Source organism: Euleptes europaea, chromosome 4 (assembly GCF_029931775.1).
Source record: "Euleptes europaea isolate rEulEur1 chromosome 4, rEulEur1.hap1, whole genome shotgun sequence".
Classification (NCBI taxonomy): Eukaryota; Metazoa; Chordata; class Lepidosauria; order Squamata; family Sphaerodactylidae; genus Euleptes; species Euleptes europaea.
Window position 1 is genome coordinate 7,299,598 of NC_079315.1, and position 24,443 is coordinate 7,324,040.

The 24,443-nt window shown below is 45.5% G+C and overlaps 1 protein-coding gene across 1 annotated transcript in view; it reads right to left on the minus strand.

The window, feature by feature from the left end:
* POLQ (DNA polymerase theta) overlaps window positions 1-24,443 on the minus strand; it is a 56,551-nt gene that overhangs the window by 29,853 nt on the left and 2,255 nt on the right. The window contains exons 2-15 of the mRNA XM_056848372.1: window positions 24,133-24,315; window positions 22,087-22,217; window positions 20,100-20,256; window positions 17,933-18,041; window positions 17,104-17,317; window positions 15,388-15,529; window positions 15,152-15,298; window positions 14,081-14,293; window positions 12,245-12,387; window positions 9,930-10,131; window positions 8,956-9,095; window positions 6,939-7,132; window positions 5,215-5,339; window positions 4,821-5,064 (exon numbers count right to left, since the gene is read on the minus strand). Of these exons, the coding sequence (XP_056704350.1) occupies window positions 4,821-5,064; window positions 5,215-5,339; window positions 6,939-7,132; window positions 8,956-9,095; window positions 9,930-10,131; window positions 12,245-12,387; window positions 14,081-14,293; window positions 15,152-15,298; window positions 15,388-15,529; window positions 17,104-17,317; window positions 17,933-18,041; window positions 20,100-20,256; window positions 22,087-22,217; window positions 24,133-24,315 (2,344 nt within the window). The remainder of the gene's footprint in view (window positions 1-4,820; window positions 5,065-5,214; window positions 5,340-6,938; window positions 7,133-8,955; window positions 9,096-9,929; window positions 10,132-12,244; window positions 12,388-14,080; window positions 14,294-15,151; window positions 15,299-15,387; window positions 15,530-17,103; window positions 17,318-17,932; window positions 18,042-20,099; window positions 20,257-22,086; window positions 22,218-24,132; window positions 24,316-24,443) is intronic.

The following is a 24,443-nucleotide window of genomic DNA, read 5'->3' on the forward strand; positions in this document are numbered from 1 at the left end:
GAAGCGTGCGTATTGAAAGCTGCCGAGGTAGCCGCACTACGTGTCGAGTATGCAGTTATTCCCTGCGGGCAGGTGACATGGGCATGCTGGTAACAAAGCTGTATACACTGTTTGATACATTTGCTTATAGAATAAGTTGACATCTTCAAACCTTTATTTGGAGGAGATATAGAGATGAAGAGCGATTCTGATCGTCTGAATGCTTCAGTGCGTTTTAAATAAATTTGAAGTGCTCTTCTCATATCCAAGTTGTGCCAGTCTTTTTCTCTGGGGTGAGTTGGTTGTGGACAGAAGGAAGGTAACACCAGTTCCTGCTGTTTGTGGAAACTAGTGTTTACCTTTGGAACAAAGGTAGGGTCCGGTCGAAGGACAACTTTGTTTGCATGAAAAACACAGAGGCTATCTCTAGAGGAAAGTGCCCTTAATTCCGAAACCCTTCTGGCTGAGGTAATTGTGACCAAAAATAGAACCTTCATGCGCAGAAAGGACAATGGAACTTCCTTTAGTGGCTCAAAGGGAGGCTTAGTTAAGGCTTTTAGCACCACGTTTAGATGCCACGTCGGAAATCTATGCTGGATCGGAGGAGACAGGTAGGTAACTCCCTTCAGGAAGGTAATGATATGTGGATGTCTAGAAGTGACGTATCCATCAAGATGGGTAATTACCGTGGCAATGGCTGCAACCTGTCTCCGTAAGGTGGAGGCTTTTAGGTGCAAGTCTACCCCATCCTGTAAAACGTTTACCAGGTCAGGAGCGGAGATACTTAGAGGATCCAGATGTTTTCTACAACACCAGCGGACGAAGGCCTTCCACGTAAAATTATATATACGTTTAGTTGACAATTTTCTTGCCTCCAACATGGTGGATACCACTTCTGTGGAATATCCCAGGTTTAGCATCCGCTGCCTCTCAAGTCCCAGGCGGTCAGTTTCAACCACGCCGGGTCCGGATGCAAAATGGGCCCTTGGTGAAGTAGGCCCTCTGTCACTGGTAATTCCCACGGCTGTTGAGTGGACAGTTCTCGGTGCAGGGAACCAGGGGCGCCTGGGCCAGTGCGGGGCGATCAGCACTATGTGAGCTTTCTCCGTCCTGATTTTTCTTAGGACTTTTGGCAAAATCGGGAGAGGTGGGAAGGCATAAAGTTTTTCCTTCGGCCAAGGGGCTTCCAGGGCATCTGTCCCTTCTGCTTCGTGGTCTTTGAACCTTGAGAAGAACCTTTTCAGCTGTCGATTTTTTGATGAGGCAAAAAGGTCCACTGTTGGTCTGCCGAACCTCATGTGGACGAGAAGAAAGACGTCTCTGTTCAGGGATTACTCTCCTTCGTCTACTTGCTGCCTGCTCAGCCAATCCGCTTGCAAGTTTAGGACGCCCTGGATGTGCTCTGCCTTTATGGAGGCTAGGTGAATTTCGGCCCAGGTGAGGATGTGTAGGGACTCCGCGTGGAGGGAGGAGGAACGAGACCCTCCTTGCCTGTTTAGATGAGCCTTGGCGGAAACATTGTCTGTTCTCACCAGAATATGTTGTCCCTCTACTAGTGGTTGGAATTTGAGGAGGGCTTTGTGGATTGCCCTCAGTTCCAATCTGTTGATGTGCATATGAGATTCCGCCTGGTTCCACCGACCCTGGGCAATGTGTTGTTGGAGGGTAGGCCCCCATCCCAGTAGACTCGCGTCGGTGAATAACTGGATCGATGAGTCCCTGATGTACGGGAGGCCTTGGGACAAGTTGAACCCCTTGGTCCACCATAGTAGGCTGTCCTTGACCTGGTCCGTGAGTACGAGGCGTGGGTTCTTTTTCTGTATAACTTGCATCTGAAAGGGCTTCAAGAACCATTGAAGTGCTCTCATGTGAAGTCGAGTCCATGGCACCATGTCTATGCATGCTACCATGAGGCCTTGGAATCTTACTAGAGTCGAGAGTCCCGTCGATTTTGAGGCTCTGGTGGTCTTGGCCAGTGTCCTCAAGGTGATGACTTCATCCTTGGGAAGGAACAACTTGTTTTGTGTCGTGTCTATGATTGCACCCAGGTGATGTATCGACTGGGTAGGGGAGGTAAGGCTGTTGTCCATGTTCACAACAAAGCCGTGATGTGTCAGGGTTTGGATGACCGTCTGTGTGTGGCCTCTCGCTAACGACTCCGAGGGGGCACTCACCAAGATGTCGTCCAAGTAGGGGAAGATGTGGATCCCCTGCTCTCTCAAGATCGCCACAAGGTTGACTAGGACCTTGGAGAAGACCCTCGGAGCTGACGTCAGACCGAAGGGTAGTGCCCTGAACTGTAGATGAGACTGGCCATGAGTGAACCGAAGGTACTTGCGGTGAGATGGGTGAATCATGACGTGCAGGTACGCTTCTTTCAAATCTAAGGATGTTAGAAAGGCTTGAGGACGAAGGGCCTCCACTATGGATCTGAGGGTTTCCATTCTGAAGTGCTTCTTGAGAACGAATCGGTTGAGGAATTTCAGATCCAAAACGGCTCTCCAGTCTCTGTTTTTTTTGGCACTGTGAAAAAGAAGGAGTAAACCCCGGTGCATCTCTCTGAGTCTGGGACGTGCTCTATGGCTTGTATGTCCAACAAATGTTGAACTGCTGCTTGAGTCCTTAAGGCTTTTTCTTGGTTGCGTGAAATTGGAGAAACCAGGTAGCGATTTGGAGGAAGGGCTTGAAATTCTATTTTGTATCCATGACAGATCAGTTGCCGTGTCCAGTTGTCTGTTGTAGAGGGGTTCCACGCTGTTGCGAATAGATGTAGTCGCCCCCCCACTGGGGCTAAGCTGGAGTCATTGTTTTCCCTGCTTGTCCCCGAATCTTGATGATTTGTCTGGTCCTTGCCCACTGAAAGAAGCACCTTTTCCAAACCTGGAGCCTTTTTTAAAGGAACCCCGTCCTGAATTCCAGGAAGATCTTCTGCCATCTGATCTGGGTCTTGCCAGGAAATGTGACGTTCTGAAGGGTCGAAAGGAATGGGAGAAGGATGGTTTCCCATCCTTTTTAATGTACTTGGGCAGTGCTTTCTTCTTGTCCTTGGTTTCCACAAGGATGTCATCAAGTTTGGGACCAAACAGCTTGCCACCTTCAAAGGGGTACCCCAACAGTATGGCCGACCAGGATCTGATCCAAGCGGCCCTCCGCGCCGCAGAGGATGCTGCTAAGGACCTAGCAGAAAAGGACAAGGAGTCCAAGGTAGCGTCTGCCATGAAGTTAGAGGCATTTAAAAGATGCTTTAGACCGTCTAAGATCCTTCTATTTCCTGGGGGAAGTAAGTCAATAATCTTCCTAATCCACATGATGCTGGCTCTGGCTACCAATGCAGATGTGGCTGACGCTTGGATAGATAAGGCGGCGGCTTCATGTGCCTTCTTGGTGGCATAATCGATCTTTCTATCCAGTGGGTCCTTAATACTGCCAGCTCCATCCTCTGAGATTAAGCCTGAGGTCTGTCACAGGGGCTTCCACTAAGGGGACCTGCAGGAGGTTCATGGCCCTAGGTTCCAAGGTGTATAGCTTTTTAATTGAAGTTGGCGCTTGCTGGACATAGGCTTTTGCCATTCTGACTTGACCAGATCTTCAAAGTATTCAGGAAAGGGAACTGAATATGACTTAGTCTGCAGCCGAGTAAAGAACTCCTTTGAGCCCCTAAACTTGGACTTGCTTTTAATAGCCTCCGTGTCTTCATCTTCATGAAGATCGAGGGCTGACATAACTTTACATAGGAATTGCTGATAGTCTTCCCCAGCAAACAATCGAGGATGAGAATCCTGGGTTGACTCCCCCCCTTCTTTCTCTTCTCCAGAGGAGAATTCCCCTTCCTCTCTTTCATCCTCTTCCCTGGAGAAAAAATGCTGACTAGTGGCCTTTTCCAGGTGGGGTGGTTGGGACCCCCTAGCTTTCCTGGATTGCCTGGCAGAGCTGGGACCCTGGACTGCTGGCTCTAAGCGGACTGAGCTTCTGGAAGGGGAGGAGGCTCTAGAGTTGGAAGGGCCCCTGGAAGACATTTCCCCCAGAAGAGCGAATTCCTCTCTTAATGCCCTGCGCATTAGTTCTAACATCCCCTGCTCGCTTGCCCCCCCCCCCCCGCCAACAAATTGGAAAGAGGACAGTGCACAATACCGGGTCCGATGTCCGTAGTAGAGCTGCCTGAGGAGCCGACATTACGGAGTGGTTGATCTCCTTCACCCTCGCTACCCACCAGGGACGAACGGGGAGGTTCGGCGGGCATTTTGTCTGGGCGCGACTGTTTCGCGCCATTTTTCTCCGTTTCATCCAAGTGCTTCCTTTTTGGCCGATTTGCCGCCGCCGCCGTGGCCCCCCACCGCGGTTTCCCTTCGCTCGCCCCGGCCGTTTTATGCCGGCGGGAAGGCAAGAGCTCCGTGGTGACCGCCTCATCTCCCGACAGGAGCTCCTCTCCGGAGAACTCCTCGCTTGCCGCCATTTTCCGGGAGGGGAACAAATGGAAAGGCACGGGAGGGAAGGCGAACGAGGCGGGAAGGCAGAGGACAAAGGAGCAGACTGACCACGATGGGGGGGGGGGAATGAGAAGGGGGGGATGCACAAAAAGTAGTAAGGAGGTTTGAATTCCGAATTAGCTGCGAAGCGCGCTGGCGAAGCTGCTCTTCCCTCTGAGGCAGGAATAGAACTGGGAGGGGTTTCTGGTGAGGGACAGGAAGTTGAAAAAAGTCAAGAACCTGCCTATCCCTGAGAATGGAAACAGAAACACCCGCTCATAAGATGTCCTCTGAGCCTCAGAGAAGAGAATGGACCATTTCCCCTGAACCTGTTTTGCAAAGACCAGCCTCAGCTCCGCCAGAACAGTTTCTCACCTCCGGAACGGCGCTGCGTTCCTGAAAGCGTTCTCCACTTCGGCGACGTCCCCTTTCGCCAGGTCGGCTACCGTGACGAACCCGGCCTGGTACAGCGCCCGGGCACACTGGGCGTTGAGCAGGGAGATCCGGACCAGGTCGCAGAGCTCCCGCTGGACCCCGAAAGTGAGGCGGCTCTGGAACTGGGAGAGCAGCTTCTCCATGTTGTGCCAACCCAGGCGGCTGCAGAAAACAGTTATCATCCCTGGGAAAATAGAATATGGTGATGATTTTAACTATTGTTAAAGGTGATCTATATAACACAGACTACTGGTTTACATAAATAGCTGGCTTTGCATAAAAATAGCTTGCTTTGTATTACAAACGTCAGCGTTTCATGTTAGCAACTCCTTACCTGCATAAGTAGCAGCGGACTGCTGTAAAGACTGAAGCTGCCCACGATTACAACTGTATTTCTTAGCCACGTCCTTCAAAGGCACCTCATTGATTAAATCCAAAAGGGCAAGGCTGGTGAAAAATCTGTCTCGGTAAAAAGGAGGAGGAGAATGAGGAGGAGAAGAGTTAGCTTTTATATGCCGACTTTCTCTACCACTTAAGGAAGAATCAAACTGGCTTACAATCTCCTTCCCTTCCCCCCCCTCACAGGCTCCCTGTGAGGTAGGTAGGGCTGAGAGAGTTCAGAGAGAACTGTGACTAGCCCAAGGTCACCCAGCTGGCTTCATGTGGAGGAGTGGGGAAACCAACCCGGTTCACCAGATTAGAACCAGGTGAACATCCCCACATGAACACAAATGAAGCTGCCTTATACTGAATCAGACCCTTGGTCCATCAAAGTCAGTATTGTCTACTCAGGCAGGCATGTATGGGAATGGAAGAATCATAGAAGAAGAGTTAGTTTTTATACCGACTTTCTCTACCACTTAAGGAAGAATCAAACCAGCTCACCTTCCTTTTCTCTCCCCACAACAGACACCTTGTGAGGTAGGTGGGGCTGAGAGAGCTCTAAGAGAGCTGTGACTAGCCGAAGGTCACCCAGCTGGCTTCATGCGGAGGAGTGGGGAAACCAACCTGGTTCTCCAGATTAGAGTCCACCGCTCCAAACCACTACACCACACTGGAAGGAAGATAAACAGAGCTGACAACGCTCCTCTTACACTTGCAGAACGGGCAAGAACAGAATCAGAAGATAAGAAGTTTATGACAGGTATGGGAACACCACGTGAATCAGACCGGGTTGGTTCTGACATGGATACTGCAGCTCCAGTGAGTACCTCTCCTGGCTTATTCTCTCCAATTTAATCTCCCTGTCAAGGGGGGAATTTCACAGGCTTGATGCGCAGACACTTTGCGCATACAAGCTGTGGCGGGGATACATGAGTCTGTGCATCCAAAGGGATCCTATTGAAAGCCATAAGCATCATCCATGTCCAGGTTTCTGGCAACCACCCAGTTTATTCCCAGGCTTCCTAAAATAAAGAGATCTAAAGCAAAGCTTCTTAAATTGTGGGTCGCGACCCCATATGGGGTTGTGTAACTGAATGTGGGGGTCACGAAAAAATTGATTTATTATCAGTAAATGTTTGATTTGTATACCTATTTTATATACCTATATACCCGGGTTCGTGTAAAATTTCTTGTGTGAAAAGGGGTCGCAAGTGGAAAAAGTTTAAGAAGCCCTGATCTAAAGAATATCTGCTGGGCTTCCAGAGATGAATCAGGGCCTTTGCCTCCTCTTTAACCATCTCTGCTAAACACTCTGTTGAGAGGAATAACAGCTCACCAGTAGCCCTGACTGGATGGCCCAGGCTAGCCTGATCTCGTCAGATCTCAGCAGCTAAGCAGGGTCAGCCCTGGTTAGTATTTGGATGGGAGACCACCAAGGAATACCAGGGTTGCTGTGCAGAGGAAGGCACTGGCAAAGCACCTCTGTTAGTCTCTTGCCATGAAAACCCCCAAAAAGGTTCACCATAAGTCGGCTGCGACTTGACGGCACTTTACACACATACACAGTAGCAACTGCACTGCTAAATGTGTCGAATCAACTCTGCTTGCACGTTTTGGCAGCCCCACAACCCCCCCCCCAAGCTGTCTTACAGCCTCATTCCTGCAGCTGCTCACCGTTTGTGGACGGCCATTTGCCGATGCTGCTTCTCCGTCCTGGCCACGATCTTGCCTTTCACGGAGCGAGCCAGAAAGCTCTCTTCGATCCCCACCAGCTCCGCCACCCTTCTCATCGAGGCCGACAACTTCTCCCACAGGCAAAAAAATTGGTACCAGTTAATTTTGGCCCAGTCTTCATATACTGGAGTGACCTTAAAATAAAATTAAAAAATTAAAAAAATGATAACAGTATATATTTTGAAAATTTCCTTCGTTTTCAAACTAGAGATTGTTCACAGCTTGGTCCTTTCCAATGAGTGGAGAGGGGGCATGGCACAACGGAGGAGCCTCTGCTTGGCATGCGGGAGGTCCCAGGTTCAATCCCCAGCATCTCCAGTTAAAAAGGACCAGGCAGCAGGTAATGTGAAAGACCTCTGCCTGAGACCCTGGAGAGCTGCTGCCGGTCACCATACTAACCTTGATGGACCAATAGTCTGATTAAGTATAAGACAGCTTCCTGTGTTGATGGGAAGAGGCTTAAATGACCACTACAGTACCTACAACTTAGCACTAGGCCAGCGATACCTTGAGCCGGCTGCCTGAAACGGACTTCCGTCGGGATCGAACTCAGGTCGTGAGCAGAGCTTCGGACTGCAGCTTACCACTCTGCACTACAAAGCACAGTATGTTTTCATGATTATGCCAAATTTTAATCATAATTTAGTAAAGCAGGATAAATGGATGATATTTCTTTGACTAAAATGGAAGTATGATGAAAGATTAAATGACTATAATAAATAGATTAGTAAGGGAAATAGAGATATAGATTAAAGCATAGACAAATTTGAAAGACAAGTAAGTCAATAAAATATAGTGATGACTCTATATAAATTAGGGAAATGGTTAAATATAAGTCTGGTTTTGTTAATCTGTAGGGGAAATATCAGCGATGGCCTTAGAATATATTGTTAATTAAATAAATCTTTATTTAAACATAAATAGACTGTATTAGAAGACAATATATATACCGATGCCCTTGGAAGTCTGAATATGCTGTATGTATGAGTTAGTATGTCTGCAAGTTAAAAGAGAAAGTGCCAAAGCAGGACTACTGCTGAACATCAAGAAAACAAAAGTAATGACTACAGGAGAATTACACAACTTGAAGGTTGACAATGAGGAAATTGAAATGGTTCAAGACTTTCTATTCCTTGGCTCCACCATCAACCAAAAGGGAGACTGCAGCCAAGAAATTAGAAGGAGATTGAGACTGGGAAGGGCAGCCATGAAGGAGCTAGAAAAGATTCTGAAGTGTAAGGATGTGTCACTGGTCACCAAGACTAGATTAATTCATGCCATCGTATTCCCTATTACTATGTATGGGTGTGAAAGCTGGACAGTGAAGAAAGCTGATAGGAAGAAAATAGTTTCCTTTGAAATGCGGTGCTGGAGAAGAGTGTTATGGATTCCGTAGACTGCCAAAAAACCAAATCAGCGGGTTATAGATCAAGTCAAGCCTGAACTGACCCTAGAAGCTAAAATGACTAAACTGAGGCTATCGTATTTTGGTCATGTCATGAGACGACAAGAGTCACTGGAAAAGACAATCATGCTAGGAAAAGTGGAGGGCAGCAGGAAAAGAGGAAGACCCAACAAGGGATGGATTGATTCAATAAAGGAAGCCACAGCCTTCAATTTGCAAGATCTGAGCAAGGCTGTCCAAGATAGGACATTTTGGAGGACTTTCATTCATAGGGTCGCCATGAGTCGGAAGCGACTTGACGGCACTTAACACACATGTGAGTTAGTATGTATGTTTTGATTTTATGTAATATATAAATTTTCAATAAAAATATTTTTTAAAGTATACACAGTATAAAAGGAAAGCTTTCCTGGCTTCTAGACAGCAGTTTAATTCAGGTATAAAAGCCATAATTATTCTGGTAGTATATTATAAGCCACTGATTATCAAGAACGGTTTCCCCCTCTTTGAAGGGTCTCAGCTGTACAACCCAAGAAGTTGCAAAGAGCTTACCAGGTAGAGACTGTGCAGATCATTTTCCAAGACAAAACTCTTCATTGCTCTCTGGAGATCAGCAAAGATTTCCAGGGCTGCGAAAGGGGAAAAGGAGGAAAACAGGGTGGCAGACCCAAGGTGTGTTGGACAGTACATTTCTGTTGGGAAAGAGAGAGTCTTTTAACACCACAGACAAAAAAAAATGTTTCTGTTATCATTTGAGAAGTGTGTTTGAAGATGAAACTCCTTTGATCAGTGTCCTTTAAATTTTTTCTTTAAAATGAGACAAATTCCCAAACTCAGACAACTACAAACAGCACCTTTGGGCATTAATCATATAATTCCCAGAAGTACACTGCAGACTTGTTTCAAACAGCGTGCTGAATTGAAAAAATAAAGGAAAAGCCTGATTAAGTTGTATGTGGATTTGCATGGTTATTGGCATACATACTCTGTAGTCACCTAGAAGAAGCTGGTTTTCTAGTCAAGGAACTTGCATTAAACATAATTTAATTTTCATTTTAAAACATTTTATGCATATACACCCTGTAAGGCAAAGACAGATTGGGATGGCAGTAGCTCCTGTTCTAATGAAAGAACATTTTCAGAAGACAGTGTTTGAAGAATGCTGCTGAGTCCCATGAAAATGGTCTCCTATGCAATTCAACATAACACTTATGGGAAAGGCTGAGCAAAAATGTAGACTTTGGTGTCACTGATGTGCAGGTAACACACAAGCTTTCTTCCCCTTCCCCCTGGAATCCAGGTGAGGTGGTAGATTCCTTGGCCATAAGTCTAGAGCCAAGGATGGACTAGATGATGAAGAAGAATGGGTTTTTATACCCTGCTTTTCTCTATCTTAAAGGTAACAAAATTTCTGGCAGAGTATGAGCTTTTGTGAGCTGCATCAGCAGAAACAGTCAAGTTTTGTTGCACCAAATTTAAACATTTAAAGAGAAAAATACGCAACCCAAATCAGCACTCACATTTACCTTTGCCTGCGTCAGAGGTTAAAACCTGGATGAATTCGTTCTCCAGCAGCCATTTCACACAAGCGTCAATGGACCCGTGACAAATCCTCTCCCGATCTTTCCCGCTGTCCTGACAGTCATCTTTCAGACTAGCACCAAGGAGCGTGCAGGAAGCGTACATCTGGATGTCTTCTGGAGAACTAGCTACTCCGCCGACTATGACCTGTCAGAATATGAGATTAATCAGCAGGTTTGTTAAATGACACAGAGGAAAGCTATCAGAAGAGGTGTCTCCCATTCTTCTCTTCAAGATTACACAAACCGGCTGGTAAAATAACAAATAAATAACAACTATGCCATAAAAACAAACCAGATAAAAGAACAGTGTCAACAAAGCATAGATAAAACTAGAAGTAAAAGGTTTTGCTAATATAGATAAAGGTAAAGGTTGTCCCCTGTGCAAGCACTGGGTAATTCCTGACCCATGAGGTGATGTCATATCCTGACGTTTACTCTGTTTACGGGGTGATTTGCCATTGCTTTCCCCAGTCATCTACATTTTACCCCCAGCAAGCTGGGGACTCATTTTACCAACCTTGGAAGGATGGAAGGCTGAGTCAACCTTGAGCCGGCTGCCTGAAACTGACTCCCGTCAGGATCGAACTCAGGTCGTGAGCAGAGTTTTTGACTGCAGAACTGCAGCTTACCACTCTGCGCCACGGGGCTCTTTTTGCTAGTATAGAACAGAATTATTTATCATGGTTTTAGAATAGATGATTGTCCCGAGACGCAGGCCACGCCCCACACCTCGGGCCTTCCTCCGCCCGCTACCGCTGCCGGCCCCACCCTTACATGACCAGGGGGAGAGTCACTTACTGGGAGGCTGGCGGGAGAAATGCTGTCCAGGGCCGCCGGGAAGACGGCCAGAACAGGCACGAGGGAGGGGGGAAAGACGCACCGGGTCCCCGCACCCCCGAAACGGCCGGCACGACTCAGGGAGCCCGCTGGAGTGGGCAGCAGCAGCGTCCCTCCCAGTGCGGCCGAGGGGACAGCTGCGGAGGCAACAGAACGCCAGGCTCCGCATGGCGCTTCAGCTGCCAGTCGGGAGGGAGAATAAGGGATCCCCGTCGGCCATGAGCCTGAATGGGGAAGGGAGGAGCGTGGCCGGGGCGGAAGCCGGCCATGAACGGAGTAGCCTCGGCTTTATCACCTCGGGCGGGTGGAGCCTGAGGAAGGGAGGGGACGGGGCTTCCCCCATATAAGGAGCACATGAGCCTAGGCCGGGGAAGAAGGAGGCAGTGTTGACCTGTGAGCGAGGGAGAGAAAAAAGAGGCAACGCCAAGCTGTGAGGGGACGGAGGAGTGGCGTTAACCCCTCCTGTCCCTCTCATTCTGAGGCCGGCTCTTCAGCTCCCTAGGGGAAGAAGGGAAGGGACCGGGAGACCTCAAGATGGAGTAACCCCGGGAGGATTTGTCTTTGGACGGGGAAGGCGAGTGTCAGAACGGACCCGTCGCCAGATCTGGCAGTACCCAGCACCGCCGCTAGGGGGCAACCAGAGGCGCCACAATGATAGTCAACCACTCTTTTCTTTTTGAAAGATCTAGGATTGCGTTTGCAAGGCAATGTTATACTGAAGCCCTCGGAAGTGAGAAAACACTGTATGTATGTGAGTGAATGTTTTATGTGTGTTTTTTGTTTTTATGTAATAAATTTCTAATAAAATATTATATATATAAATATAAAAAGAACAGGGTTAAAACAAAAATTTGACTTCAATATAAATGCAGAATAAAAAGATGAAAAAACAGCAGGTTATCAGTTAAAAGGAATAAAAAGAGAGAACATAAAAAAAGTTTTCACAAACCCACAATCCCGGCGTCTTCAAGATGTGGTAATTAAACTGGTCAGCTTCTGGAAGCTAAGCAGTGTCAGCCCTGGTTAGTATTTGGATAAGAGACCCAGGGAAGTCCAGGGTCTCCACGCAGAGGCAGGCAATGGCAAACCAGCTCTGAACGTCTCTTGCCTTGGAAACCCTACAGGGTCGCCATAAATCAGCTGAGACTTGATGGCACCTTCCACCACCAATATAGTTCATAGAATGACTAAGAGTCTTCAGTTGAAATCTGATTGCTCCAGATGAAATCTGATTGCTCCAATGCTAATTCCTTTCAAAATCTGTTCTCTGCCTCTTTTTTTTAAAAAAGGGGGGACACAAATAAGTGGCCCCCTGAATTGTATATGCTTCGCTTTGTATACGCTTCACTTTGGGAACGGTGAAGCGTCATCGTTAACGATTCGGTCAAAGACACTAATATAAAAGAGAAAGCGTGACATACCTCGAGGATTGCTCGGATCATGCTGGACGTAACCTCTTCTCCCTCCTGCCGGAGCAAAGAACTGCGGACTGGCCTGAGGCTGCCCTGAAGCATCGCAACCCCTTTCGTCCGCTCCGAGGGCTTGCACACCAGAATGCTCTCGCCTGTTATCAAAACAAATCGTTTTCAAGCGAAGAGAGGAAACATTTCTAACTCGGATTAATAAGCACAACCAAAAGAAAAAACGAACAAAATACAACTAATACTCAAGTATATTGGTGTGTATAGCAATCACCACAAAGTCCTAATGAACAAATAATGAAAGTCCTAATGAAAGCCAATTAAGGTGTGTAACAGAGCCAAAGAAGCCCGTTTTCGGGAGATTTACACTTTGCAACAAGATAAATGCAATACGGTGTACCGGTAGACTGACCGTTTCAAAATCAATATTTTCATCAGTTGTATGTCTTGTTGCTAAAGGAAATCGGATTAATAAACAGCATCTGCGAAGGCCACAATTTTAAGAAGAGTTGGTTTTTATATGCCAACTTTCTCTACCACTTAAGAACCAAACCGGCTTACAATCACCTTCCCTTCCCCTCCCCACAACAGACACCCTGTGAGGTGGGTGGGGCTGAGAGAGTGTGACTAGCCCCAGGTCACTCAGCTGGCTTCATGTGTAGGAGCGGGGAAACAAATCCAGTTCAGCAGATTAGCCTCCACCGCTCATGTGGAGGAGTGGGGAATCAAACCTGGTTCTCCAGATCAGAGTCCTCTGCTCCAAACCACCGCTCTTAACCACTACACCACGCTGGCTCTCTCTGTTGCTCCGTTACCAATCACATTAGTGTTAGAAAGTATTAAAAGGACCCGCCAGGCCAAGAGGCGACTGTTGGGTGTCCTTGGGCTAGTCACAGCTCTCACCAAACTCTCAGCCCCACCTACCTCACAAGGTGGCTGTTGTAGGGAGGGGAAGGGAAGGTGATTGTAAGCTGCTCTGAGACTCTTTAAAGGTAGAGTAAAGCAGGGTACAAAAAAACCAACTCTTCTTCTTCTTTGCTTGCACAAGTACCACAGGTATACACTGGGGCATAAACAATGTTTATCCAACAACTTTCTAGGTCACTTCATGCAATGGATGAAGTGGGACATAGCCCACGATTATTTATGCCATAATTAGCCTATTGACTGCAGCCAAGAAATCAGAAGGAGATTGAGACTGGGAAGGGCAGCCATGAAGGAGATAGAAAAGATTCTGAAGTATAAGGATGTGTCACTGGCCACCAAGATTAAGTTAATTCATGCCATCGTTTTCCCTGTTACTATGTATGGGTGTGAAAGCTGGACATTGAAGAAAGCTGATAGGAAGAAAGTAGATTCCTTTGAAATGTGGTGTTGGAGGAGAGAGTTACAGATACCCTGGACTGCCAAAAAAAAAAAAAAAACCAAATCAGTGGGTTATAGATCAAATCAAGCCTGAACTGACCCTAGAAGCTACAATGATTAAACTGAGGCTATCGTATTTTGGTCACATTATGAGGAAGACAAGAGGCACTGGAAAAGGCAATCATGCTAGGAAAAGTTGAGGGCCGCAGGACAAGAGGAAGACCCAACAAGAGATGGATTGACTCAATAAAGGAAGCCACGGCCCTATGTTTGCAAGAGCTAAGCAAGGCTGTCAAAGATAGGAGGACATCGTTTTGGAGGACATCGATTCATAGGGTCGCCATGAGTCAGAAGCGACTTGATGGCACTTAACACACACACACACACACAAGCCTATTGGTCTTAAAACTCTTGCAGGAGTCTGTTATTTACAATTTGCACGACACTGTTCAGGCTTCTCGTCGCACTCACCGACTGTGTCTACACCTTTCCTCCCAGCTCTCCCAGACATCTGCTTGTATGTCAAGACGTCCAGCGACCTGCTGCCGAACACAGGAGTTCGGATGATCACCCGACGCGCAGGCAGGTTCACCCCGGAAGAAAGCGTCGAGGTGGCCACTAAGACTCGCAGCACCCCTTGACGGAACGCCACTTCGACGATGTCTCGCTCGTCGAAAGTCAGACCTGAGATGCGACGAGAATTAAAACACAGTCTTCAATTCTGGCAATGCCCGTCAATGGCAACACAGAAAGGAAGCTAGCGAGATTGCACAAGCCTAGGAGATTTGGACCTGAGCCGTGGGCTCAAGTTCTCGATCGGCCATGAATTCCCTGGATAATTTCGACACATTTATTAAATGGGAATTGCAGCATTTGTTTCCACCTCTGGACATTCTTGCCAGAAAATACAAACGACATCATTTTGCAAAAGCACATTAAAATGGCTGATAAACAAATAACGTAAGAACAGAAAAAGAGCCTTGCTGGATCAGACCAGTGGTCTGTCTAATCCAGTGTCAATTCAATTCAATTTATTACGGTCATTGATCAGCAAAGCTGATACACAAAAGGATTAACAGTGATTAAAAAGATAAAATATAGCAATATATCTTTCCATAAAACACAAATTAGAAAAAAGGTTTACCATAAATTTAATATTTGCTTATTATAACCCATTCAGCGATATATCCCACTTCCCTTACCAGAATTAGACCAAGTACTTCTATGTTTAATACATAACTTATAAAGACGCCAAATATGCAAGGTTATCTCATTATTCCTATCTGAAAGTATTTCCATTAGTTGGATGGATCTTGGTCTAGTTGGAATGCCAGCCAAAATGGGTAGTACCAATTCTTGCCGCATTTGACTGTAAATCCTGCAATCAAATATCACATGTTCTGTTGCCTCTACACTACCATTCTGGCAGATGCACTGTGTCCTGTCTCAGTGTGTCCTGTCTTCAACACAGATCCCCTTTTGGGATTGTTTGTAACTGTCCCTGAGAATCATGGAAGGCCATGTACAATGACCAAAACATACCTGCGTGATGAAATGCAACTCCCCATTTTATAGTCTGCTGAAGCACAGAGTCCAGGCCAGAGGGAGAACGCTTCAGCTGGCCCAGCAACTGCTCGATCCCTTGAGAGTCCAGTGCCACCGGGGACAGACTGGAGGTTTTCCGAAGGCCTTGAAAAGGGGGAGAAAAAGATCTGTTTCTCATAGTTGCATAGCTTCTTCCAAAGCACTGCCCTCCCCATCCTTTTTCTCTTACTGACATTCCTGGTGGATTCTGAAGAACTCCCTAGCGATGATGTCGGCCAGCTTCTCGCACCAGTTCTTCGACGGGCAGAACACGAGGACCGAATGGCCGTCCTGAACCGTCTCGTAACACAAGCTCACCACGTGGTCCTCGTCTCCCTAAAACGAAGCAGGCAATTTTTTTAAAATTATAACTCTTTATTTTGAGTTTAGTTTATAATGGCAACGACAACAAAAATAAAACACAACACAAGCCTTTACTGGCATATAAAAAGGAAGAACATACATTTGGATAAAACCAAGTACAAATAAATAAAATTGGATAAAACCATCCCAAATCAGCCATTAAGGGAAGCTACACACACAATCACACAAGGTTGGAAGAGACCACAAGGGCCATCCAGTCCAACCCCCTGCCATGCAGGATCCCACAATCAAAGCGCTCCCGACAGATGGTCATCCAACCTCTGCTTAAAGACCTCCAAAGAGGTCTCCACCACCCTCCGAGGCAGCGCATTCCACCGTCGAACCACCCTCTTCGTCAGAAAGTTCTTCCTAATGTTTAGGTGGAATCGCTTTTCTCTTAGTTTAAATCCATTACTCCGTGTCCTAGTCTCTGGAGCAACAGAGAACAAGCTAGTTCCTTCATCAACGTGACATCCCTTCAAATATTTAAACATGGCTATCATGTCTCCCCTCAACCTTCTCTTCTCCAGACTAAACAAACCCAGCTCCTTACGTCTCTCCTCATAGGGCATGGATTCCAGACCTCTGACCATTCTGGTCACCCTCCTCTGGACACGTTCCAACTTGTCAACACCCTTCTTAAGTTGTGGAGCCCAAAACTGGACACAGTATTCCAAGGGAGGTCTGACCAATGCAGAATACAGTGGTAGTATTACTTCCCTTGATCTAGACACAATACTCCTATTGATGCAGCCCAGAATTGCATTGGCCTTCTTAGCCGCCATATCACACTGTCGACTCATGTTCAGTTTGTGGTCCACTAAGACTCCCAGATCTCTTTCACATGTACTGTTGCCGAGCCAACACCATTCACGATACCTGATTGCTAGCTGTAAAGAACCTTGCTACCGATTCAATTATTTTTGGGTTTTGTGTGGTCATGAGATAGGATGTTCTGATTTCACCAGAGAGCCATTCCCTGTTTACGTACAGTGGGTCAATGAACTGGGATCAGCTACAAGCATAAAAGCAACAATTGAAAAGGACATGCACAAGGGATAAAAATAGGAAAACTAGTGCTGTCCAGCTGAAGAATCTAAGTGCATGGAGCGAAAAGCCTCTGCAGTTTCAGGCCAACCCTGCCAGCCAGGAGGTTGGTGTGAGAAGAGTTCAACCGCCCCGGGGGGGATATTGCTACTTGAGTGGTCCTGCCCTGCCTGCTGTACGCGGAACAACAGATTCCAGCTTGCCCTATTACCCTGAAGGAGAAAGCCAAGGTCGAGGCTGAGCGTGTGTGACTGGCCCAAGGTTACCCAGCAAGTCTCCATGGCTTAGTGGGAATTCGAACCTGAGCTTCCCAGATCCTAGTCCAACACCTTAACCACTACACCACGTTGGCTCTTCCTTCATCTATCCAGCTGTCCATTAATCATTTGGTTATATTCCATCTTTATGGGTGCGTCTTAAATACAGTAGAAGAAGAGTTGGTTTTTATATGCCAACTTTTATCTACCCTTTTAAAGGACTGGATAGTGTTACTGAATTACCTTCACATGCGGTAGAGGCTGGATTTCTCTCACAAGTTTCATTGAAGAGTCATACACTTTGCTGCCAATTTTCAACTGCTCCATAAGAAGCACAGGACGGAAATCTGTGTGGTACAGATCGGCATTTAGCCAGGACGCCAGGAGATCCAGATTAGGAAGGGTGGCGCTCATGCCAACAATTTGTGTCCTGTCCGAAAGCGGCCTGCTCGTTTGTCTAGAAGGCAAACGTACACAAAATGTGAATTGTGACCAACACCAATTAGCCATCCCACGGTATAACCAAACTGCAAAACTTGTTGCCATACTACATGGCATTAGGAAGAATTTTCTAACAGTTGGAGCTTTTCCTCAGTGGAACAGGCTTTCTCGGGAGGTGGTGGGCTCTCCTTTCCTGGAGGTTTTGAAGAAGAGGCTAGATGGCCATCTGTCAGCAGTGCTGATTCTATGACCTTAGGCAAATGATGAGAGGGAGGGCATCTTGGCCATCTTCTGGGCATGGAGTAGGGGTCACTGGGGGTGTGGGGGGGAGGTCATTGTGAATTTCCTGCATTGTGCAGGGGGTTGGAGTAGATGACCCTGGTGGTCCCTTCCAACTCTGTGATTCTATGATTCTACATGATAGTGCATGCAGAGGAAGGGAGGTGAGGCTGATAGAAAGTTCTCTGCACTAAAGGAAACAGCAAATGCAGAAAGAGCCATCTTTTTCCACTACTGAAGGACTTCCTTAAACATTTCAGCCAGAGGTCACCCGTCCCCAGCCCTGCCATTTTTAAATTCAGTGGCGTCTGCCTTTCAAAAAAAGAGTGGAAAGATCTTTTCATCTACTCACTTGTCTTTCTTTTGCTCTGTCAAAAAGCGAACTTTTGTCAACAGGAGTTCCAGTAAATACCCTCTATGAGAATCTCCTAACATGTGCAACTCATCCACAACCACGATTCCTAGTAAAGAAAGAATTTTAAAACACAAGTTATCACGTTTACCAGTGTTCCATGCAACACTCTCATTAGGCCTTCCTCTGGCAAAGCCAACATTCTAACCGAGGCTGACAACGGGGTTTGAAAAAGCAGAGCTGGTTTTTATATGCTGATTTTCTCTACCTTTTAAGGAGAATCAAACTGGCTTACAATTTCCTTCCCACATCAGACACTTTGTGAGATAGGTGGGGCGGAGAGAGCTCGAAAAGAACTGTGACTAGCCCAAGGTCACCCAGCTGGCTTCATGCGTCGCAGTGGGGAAACCAACCAGGCTCACCAGATTAGAATCCGCCGCTCATGTGGAGTGGGGAATCAAACCCAGTTCTCCAGATTAGAGTCCACCGCTCATGTGGAGGAGTGGGGAATCAAACCCGGTTCTCCAGATTGGAGTCCACCGCTTTTAACCACTACACCAATGCTTAGTACTCAACACACTGACCTGCTCTGCAGGGAAGAAAAGCTGCTGAAGTTTCCTCACTTTTTGCATGAGGGAAACTGGATGGAGGGCACCATAACTCACTCAATGGCAAAGTACGTGCTTTGTGGGCAAAAAGTTCCCTGTTCATTTCCATGCATCTCCAGTTTTTTAACAAAAAGTTCTAACATAATCTTTCAGTGCTTGTAACTGAGCTGATGCAATATTGCTGCTGTTCCTTATAAGGATGTTCAGATATGTTGTGTTATAACTACAGAAAACGCTGTCTCCGATCTCGAATGGATGGATGACAACCCCAGAATTTCCCAGGTGGGAAAATATGAACGAGGCTGGGACACATGTACTCCAAAGAGCTACTCTATCTTTGAAAAGTTAATGTATTCAATGGTCTGGCTTCCTGGGACAATTCATGCTAAAACAAAGTCACTGGAATATGATCCAGCTGTGTTAGTCTGTTACTAGCAGTAGAAAAAAACTAGAGTCCAATAGAACCTTAAAGACTAACAACATTTCTGGCAGGGTATGGCTGTATCTGAAGAAGTGAGCTGTGGCTCCTGAAAGCTCATACCCTGCCAGATATTTTGTTAGTCTTTAAGGTGCTGCTGGACTTTTGCTCTTTTCTACTGCTATGGAACAGTTTGCTGTTTGTACGGAAGGATTCAGTGGGTAGGTCACATCTCTTTTGCTCTCTGCCCAGCAGGCCTTCCAACTAGCCAAAGATCCACCCAGATAAAGATCATATTTTCAGACAGGAATAGTGAGACAACCCATAAAGTCGCCAAGTATGCAAGGCTAGATATTAAGCTTAGAAGTACTTGGTCTAACTCTGATAAGGGAAATGGAATGTATAACTGAATGGGTAATATTAATGTAAATATTTAATTTTATTGTAAACACCAAGTTAATTCATGTTTACAATTTTATTGTAAACATCAAGTTAATTCATGTTTGGGTGTGAAAGCTGGACATTGAAGAAAGCTGATAGGAAGAAAGTAGATTCTTTTGAAATGTGTTGTTGGAGTGTTACAGATACCGTGGACTGCCAAAAAAACAAATCAGTGGGTTACAGATCAAATCAAGCCTGAACTGACCTGAGAAGCTAAAATGACTAAACTGAGGCTGTCGTATTTTGATCACATTATGAGAAGACATAATGTCACTGGAGAAGACAATCATGATAGGAAAAGTTGAAGGGAGCAGGAAAAGAGGACGACCCAGCAAGAGATGGATTGACTCAATAAAGGAAGCCACAGCCCTCAATTTGCAAGATCTGAGCAAGGCTGTCAAAGATAGGACATTTTAGAGGACTTTCATTCATAGGGTCGCCATGAGTCAGAAGCTACTTGATGGCACTTAACACACACACAAACAATTTATTCTGATGTTTTTACGAACAGATATTGTTATATTTTTATACCTTTTAATAAAATCTTAATTCTTTTGAATATCTTACAAACAGATATATTGTTAGATTTTAGTTTTTAAATCAATGTTAATTTCTTGAATGTTTGATTTGCTGGTCAATGACCATAATAAATTGAAATTGAATTGCTCTCCCCTAATTTCTAACTGTTCTAATCTCTCACCCAGTAAGTCCATCATGTTCTCTTCTATGAGCCTGTTGATCAGACTGTTGGCTCTCTCGATAGTACAGATGGCCACATCCAAGGCAGAGAAACCGACAGCCGGGGAAACGTTGCCTATGTACCCTTCCACTTGAACACCAACTTCCTGGAAGAGAGCCTGTTCACCAGAGACATAATATATGTTATTTCACAGGTTGAGAGTGTGCTTTGTGCGGCACATGAGAAGAACATACTGAAACAGCTTTCATAGAAGAGCTAAGGCATACTGGAAGAAAATGATCCAAAGACTGTTAGATAAACAGTCTTGAAATAAATATTCGGGCAAATCCTGAAACCGTTTTACTAAATTATATACCAGATATACAAAAAAGGTCTACGAGACATATTCCTTCATATGAGAATGACAGCTAGAATTAACTTTGCAAGATATTGGAAAGGAAACAAATTCCTGGATTTAAATAACCGGATAGATAAGGTTAAACACACATGTATTAATTAAGCTGACTTATTATAAAAATGATAAAGATATGGAAGATCTAGAAGCTATCTGGATCCCAATAATCTCCAGAATGGGAAAAATGTTTCAAAAAACTAGAACGTGGAGAGGAAGACGAGTAATGTTTTTGCTGGCTTTGATATGTGTAGCTGAGTTCGTTATATTATTATTATTATTATTACTTTTATCTGTAACGGTATGTAGTATTGATTGATATTTTTTGTTTCTTTTTCCCTCCCCCAATTTTATGAATGTAATTTTACATATGTAATAAAGTTTTTACAGAAAGAGAGAAAGAGAGAGAGAGAAAGAGAGAGAGAAAGAGAGAGAGAGAGAAAGAGAGAGAGAGAGAAAGAGAGAGAAAGAAAGAGAGAGAGAAAGAGAGAGAAAGAAAGAGAGAGAGAAAGAGAGAGAAAGAAAGAAAGAAAGAAAGAAAGAAAGAAAGAAAGAAAGAAAGAAAGAAAGAAAGAAAGAAAGAAAGAAAGAAAGAAAGAGTTTTCAAAATCTCAGTGGGCCAGCTTCTTTTTTGGGATGATCAACAATTGCCCGCAGCAGAAGCTTGCAGGGAAGCTTGTTCATGACCTCCTTCCGGCCAGAAGTTACTGGCACAGTTATGTGTGGGCAGGGGGGCTGGTAACTTTTGCATTCTTAGTTGCAAGGCTGAAATAATCCACATTGACTTCTTGGAACATCTTCCCCAAAGCCAATTCACACACCCTTAAGGTCAGGCTCCATTTTTTTTTTTTAATTTTTTTTGCGTTTAAACAGAACAAACACCCTCTGGAAACCTTCTGCTGCTTATCTTTACCTTGTTTTGACTCTCTCTTAGTTTGACTCACCACTTTCAATGCCTGAAAAAACGTTTTTAACAGCAACTACTGCTCACACTGAATTCTTAGTTTCCTTCTGCCAGTTGTTGTTTTTCTGACCAGTCAAACTGAGACCCCCTCAGGTCTTTTTATGGAAACACAACTTGGTTTTCATAAGCACCACCATCTTTGGAGAGACCAGGAAGTTCACTAGGTGACAGCACGTCTTTCGGCTGGGGAGGTCAGGAGGTTGAAATATATGGGGAGAACTTTTCTTTCCCAAAATTTCCGTCACTTCAAATTTTTGAGAAGACTTGGATTGGATTTGACTTCTGAGCTACGACTACATTTTATTCACTAATAGACTTAAGTAAAAGGTAAAGGTCCCCTGTGCAAGCATCGGGTCATTCCTGACCCATGGGGCGACGTCACATCCCGACGTTTACTAGGCAGACTTTGTTTGCAGGGTGGTTTGCCAGTGCCTTCCCCAGTCATCTTCCCTTTACCCCCAGCAAGCTGGGTACTCATTTGACCGACCTCGGAAGGATGGAAGGCTGAGTCAACCCTGAGCCGCCTACCTGAAACCAACTTCCGTTGGGATCGAACTCAGGTTGTGAGCAAAGCTTGGACTGCAGTACTGCAGCTTTACCACTCTGCGCCACGGGGCTCCTAATAGACTTACCTGCAGGTAAAATTTCTTCTCTTTGGCCACAGAGATAAAAGGCAGGATGAACAGGGCCTTTTTGCGAGTTTCCAGCACTCTCTTCAAGATGAGTAATTCAGCCACGAGAGTTTTCCCAGCACTTGTAGGAGCTAAAAGGCATGGTGAGGACGTTTAATTTGCAGGAGAAAGATTCAGCAGCTGGAGGCAAACATCCATCCAAGATTTTCTTTAAAATTAAGAAAGTACTAAAAAATGTTTTGTACAGACCTCACAGGATATCTTTAATCCTTATGCTAATATTCCATTATTTCTACGCTAAACAGAGGTGCAGCCGTCTATCTCAAACAACCTCCAAACATTTCTGGTAACCCTACCCATCTACACTCAAATACAGAGGTATCAAATTTCTAACATTTCAGATCAGTTTCAAAATCGCTTTTTGAAACCTCTCTTCTGGTCTGACACGGTTCCAATCGTTTATAAATAAACACCACCTTTGAACAAATAGAGTCTGTGGGTGTTTTTCCTTTTTTAAACTGTTTACAGCAGGGGTCCCCCAACCTTTTGGGGAGGGGCCATGGCTCAGTGGTAGAGCATCTGCTTGGCATGCAGAAGGTCCCAGGATCAATCCCTGGCATCTCCAGTTAAAGGAACCAGGCAAGTAGGTGATGTGAAAGACCCCTGCCTGAGACCCTGGAGAGCCACTGGCGGTCTGAGTAGACAATACTGGCTTTGATGGACCCCAGGTCTGATTCAGTTAAAGCAGCTTTATATGATGGGGAGGGGCCATGGCTCAATGGCAGAGCAGCTGCTTGGCATGCAGAAGGTCCCAGGATCAATCCCTGGCATCTCCAGTTAAAGGAACCAGGCAAGTAGGTGATGTGAAAGACCCCTGCCTGAGACCCTGGAGAGCCGCTGCTGGTCTGAGTAGACAATACTGACTTTGATGGACCGAGGGTCTGATTCAGTAGAAGGCAGCTTCATGTGTGTTTATGTGTGTGACCCTGTGGGCACCTTTGGGATTCTGAAACAGCACGGTGAGCACAGCCACAAAAACAGCTGCCATACAATGGCTGCCCCAAAGTGGCTGCCGCAGGAAGCAGAGCCATTCAATGGCTGCCTCCGCTTACCTTCAGTCACACAGTGCAGATTCTTGGTACTGCAGTGGCAGCTGCCGCCAAAGCAACATTTTTTAAAACCTACACAGCCAATCAAATGTCCAATTGGTCAATCAGAAGACTTGCTGGGCAAAAGACCCACCTGGACCCAGCCACTTTCTAAAAACGCTTGGCAGGCACCCGAAAAGGTGTCACTGGCTGCCATGGTGCATGTTGGGGATCCTGGTTTACAAACTGCTATTCTCTCCATGATCATGGAACACAGAAGGCACAAACCTAAAGGCATTTTCAGAGGAGCTCTTCTCTGGTTGTCTGGGCTCAGACTGCATAGAGATTCCAAAAATACATACTGCATTTAGAGTCAATGACAAAATTGCTAGTTTTTTAAAAACAGCTTCCTAGAGATATCTTAGTCAGATTCACTAAAATCAGTACGAGTGACACAATGTTGGGCATATTCAGAAGGACTCCTGATTTGAAAACTGATGGAGCAGATATAGAAGTTTCTCCTGAAAATCTTGTCTCCCTGTTAACCTTAACAAGACAACACCAGGCTGAGGAAACTATAAATCTATATTAGCACAAACTAAGAATAATACATAATCATAATGTAAAGATCAAACATATTAAAGGTAAACACATGGAATTCCATGTAAATACATGTCCTACTTGTCTGATACAGTGGGAAAAATTGTGTACAGCGTTACTTAAGCCAAAACAAATGAGAATTCAAGAGGCAATACGAGAAAGTGTCATCTTATCAGCCACTATCACACCTGAACACTAACAAAATTTCTGGCATGGTATGAGATTTCATGAGCCACAGCTCACTTCTTCAGATACCCGGCCAGAAATTTTGTTAGTCTTTAAGGTGCTACTGGACTCTTGCTCTTTTCTACTGCTATTGATAGACTAACATGGCTACCCATCGTCATCTCTATCATACCTGAGTAAACTAAGTTTTTCCCCTCGAGTGCTTGCCCAACCATCAGGCACTCTGCTTGCCACTGGAACATATGCACGACTCCCAAACGATGGTATTTCTCCAGGACTGCTTTGGGAAGCCCCCAGCTCGCTAACAGCAGATTATCAGCTTGGTCATCGGGTATATTCATGCGCAGACCTTGGCCTGAGGGGACAAGAAACCCAGCACCAGATTAGCAGTCTTCAACTGCAGCGATCTGGAAATATATATGTCTCTTGCACAGTATACACTGAAAATAACAGTCTTGTGAAATCATGAAGATTTAATATGAC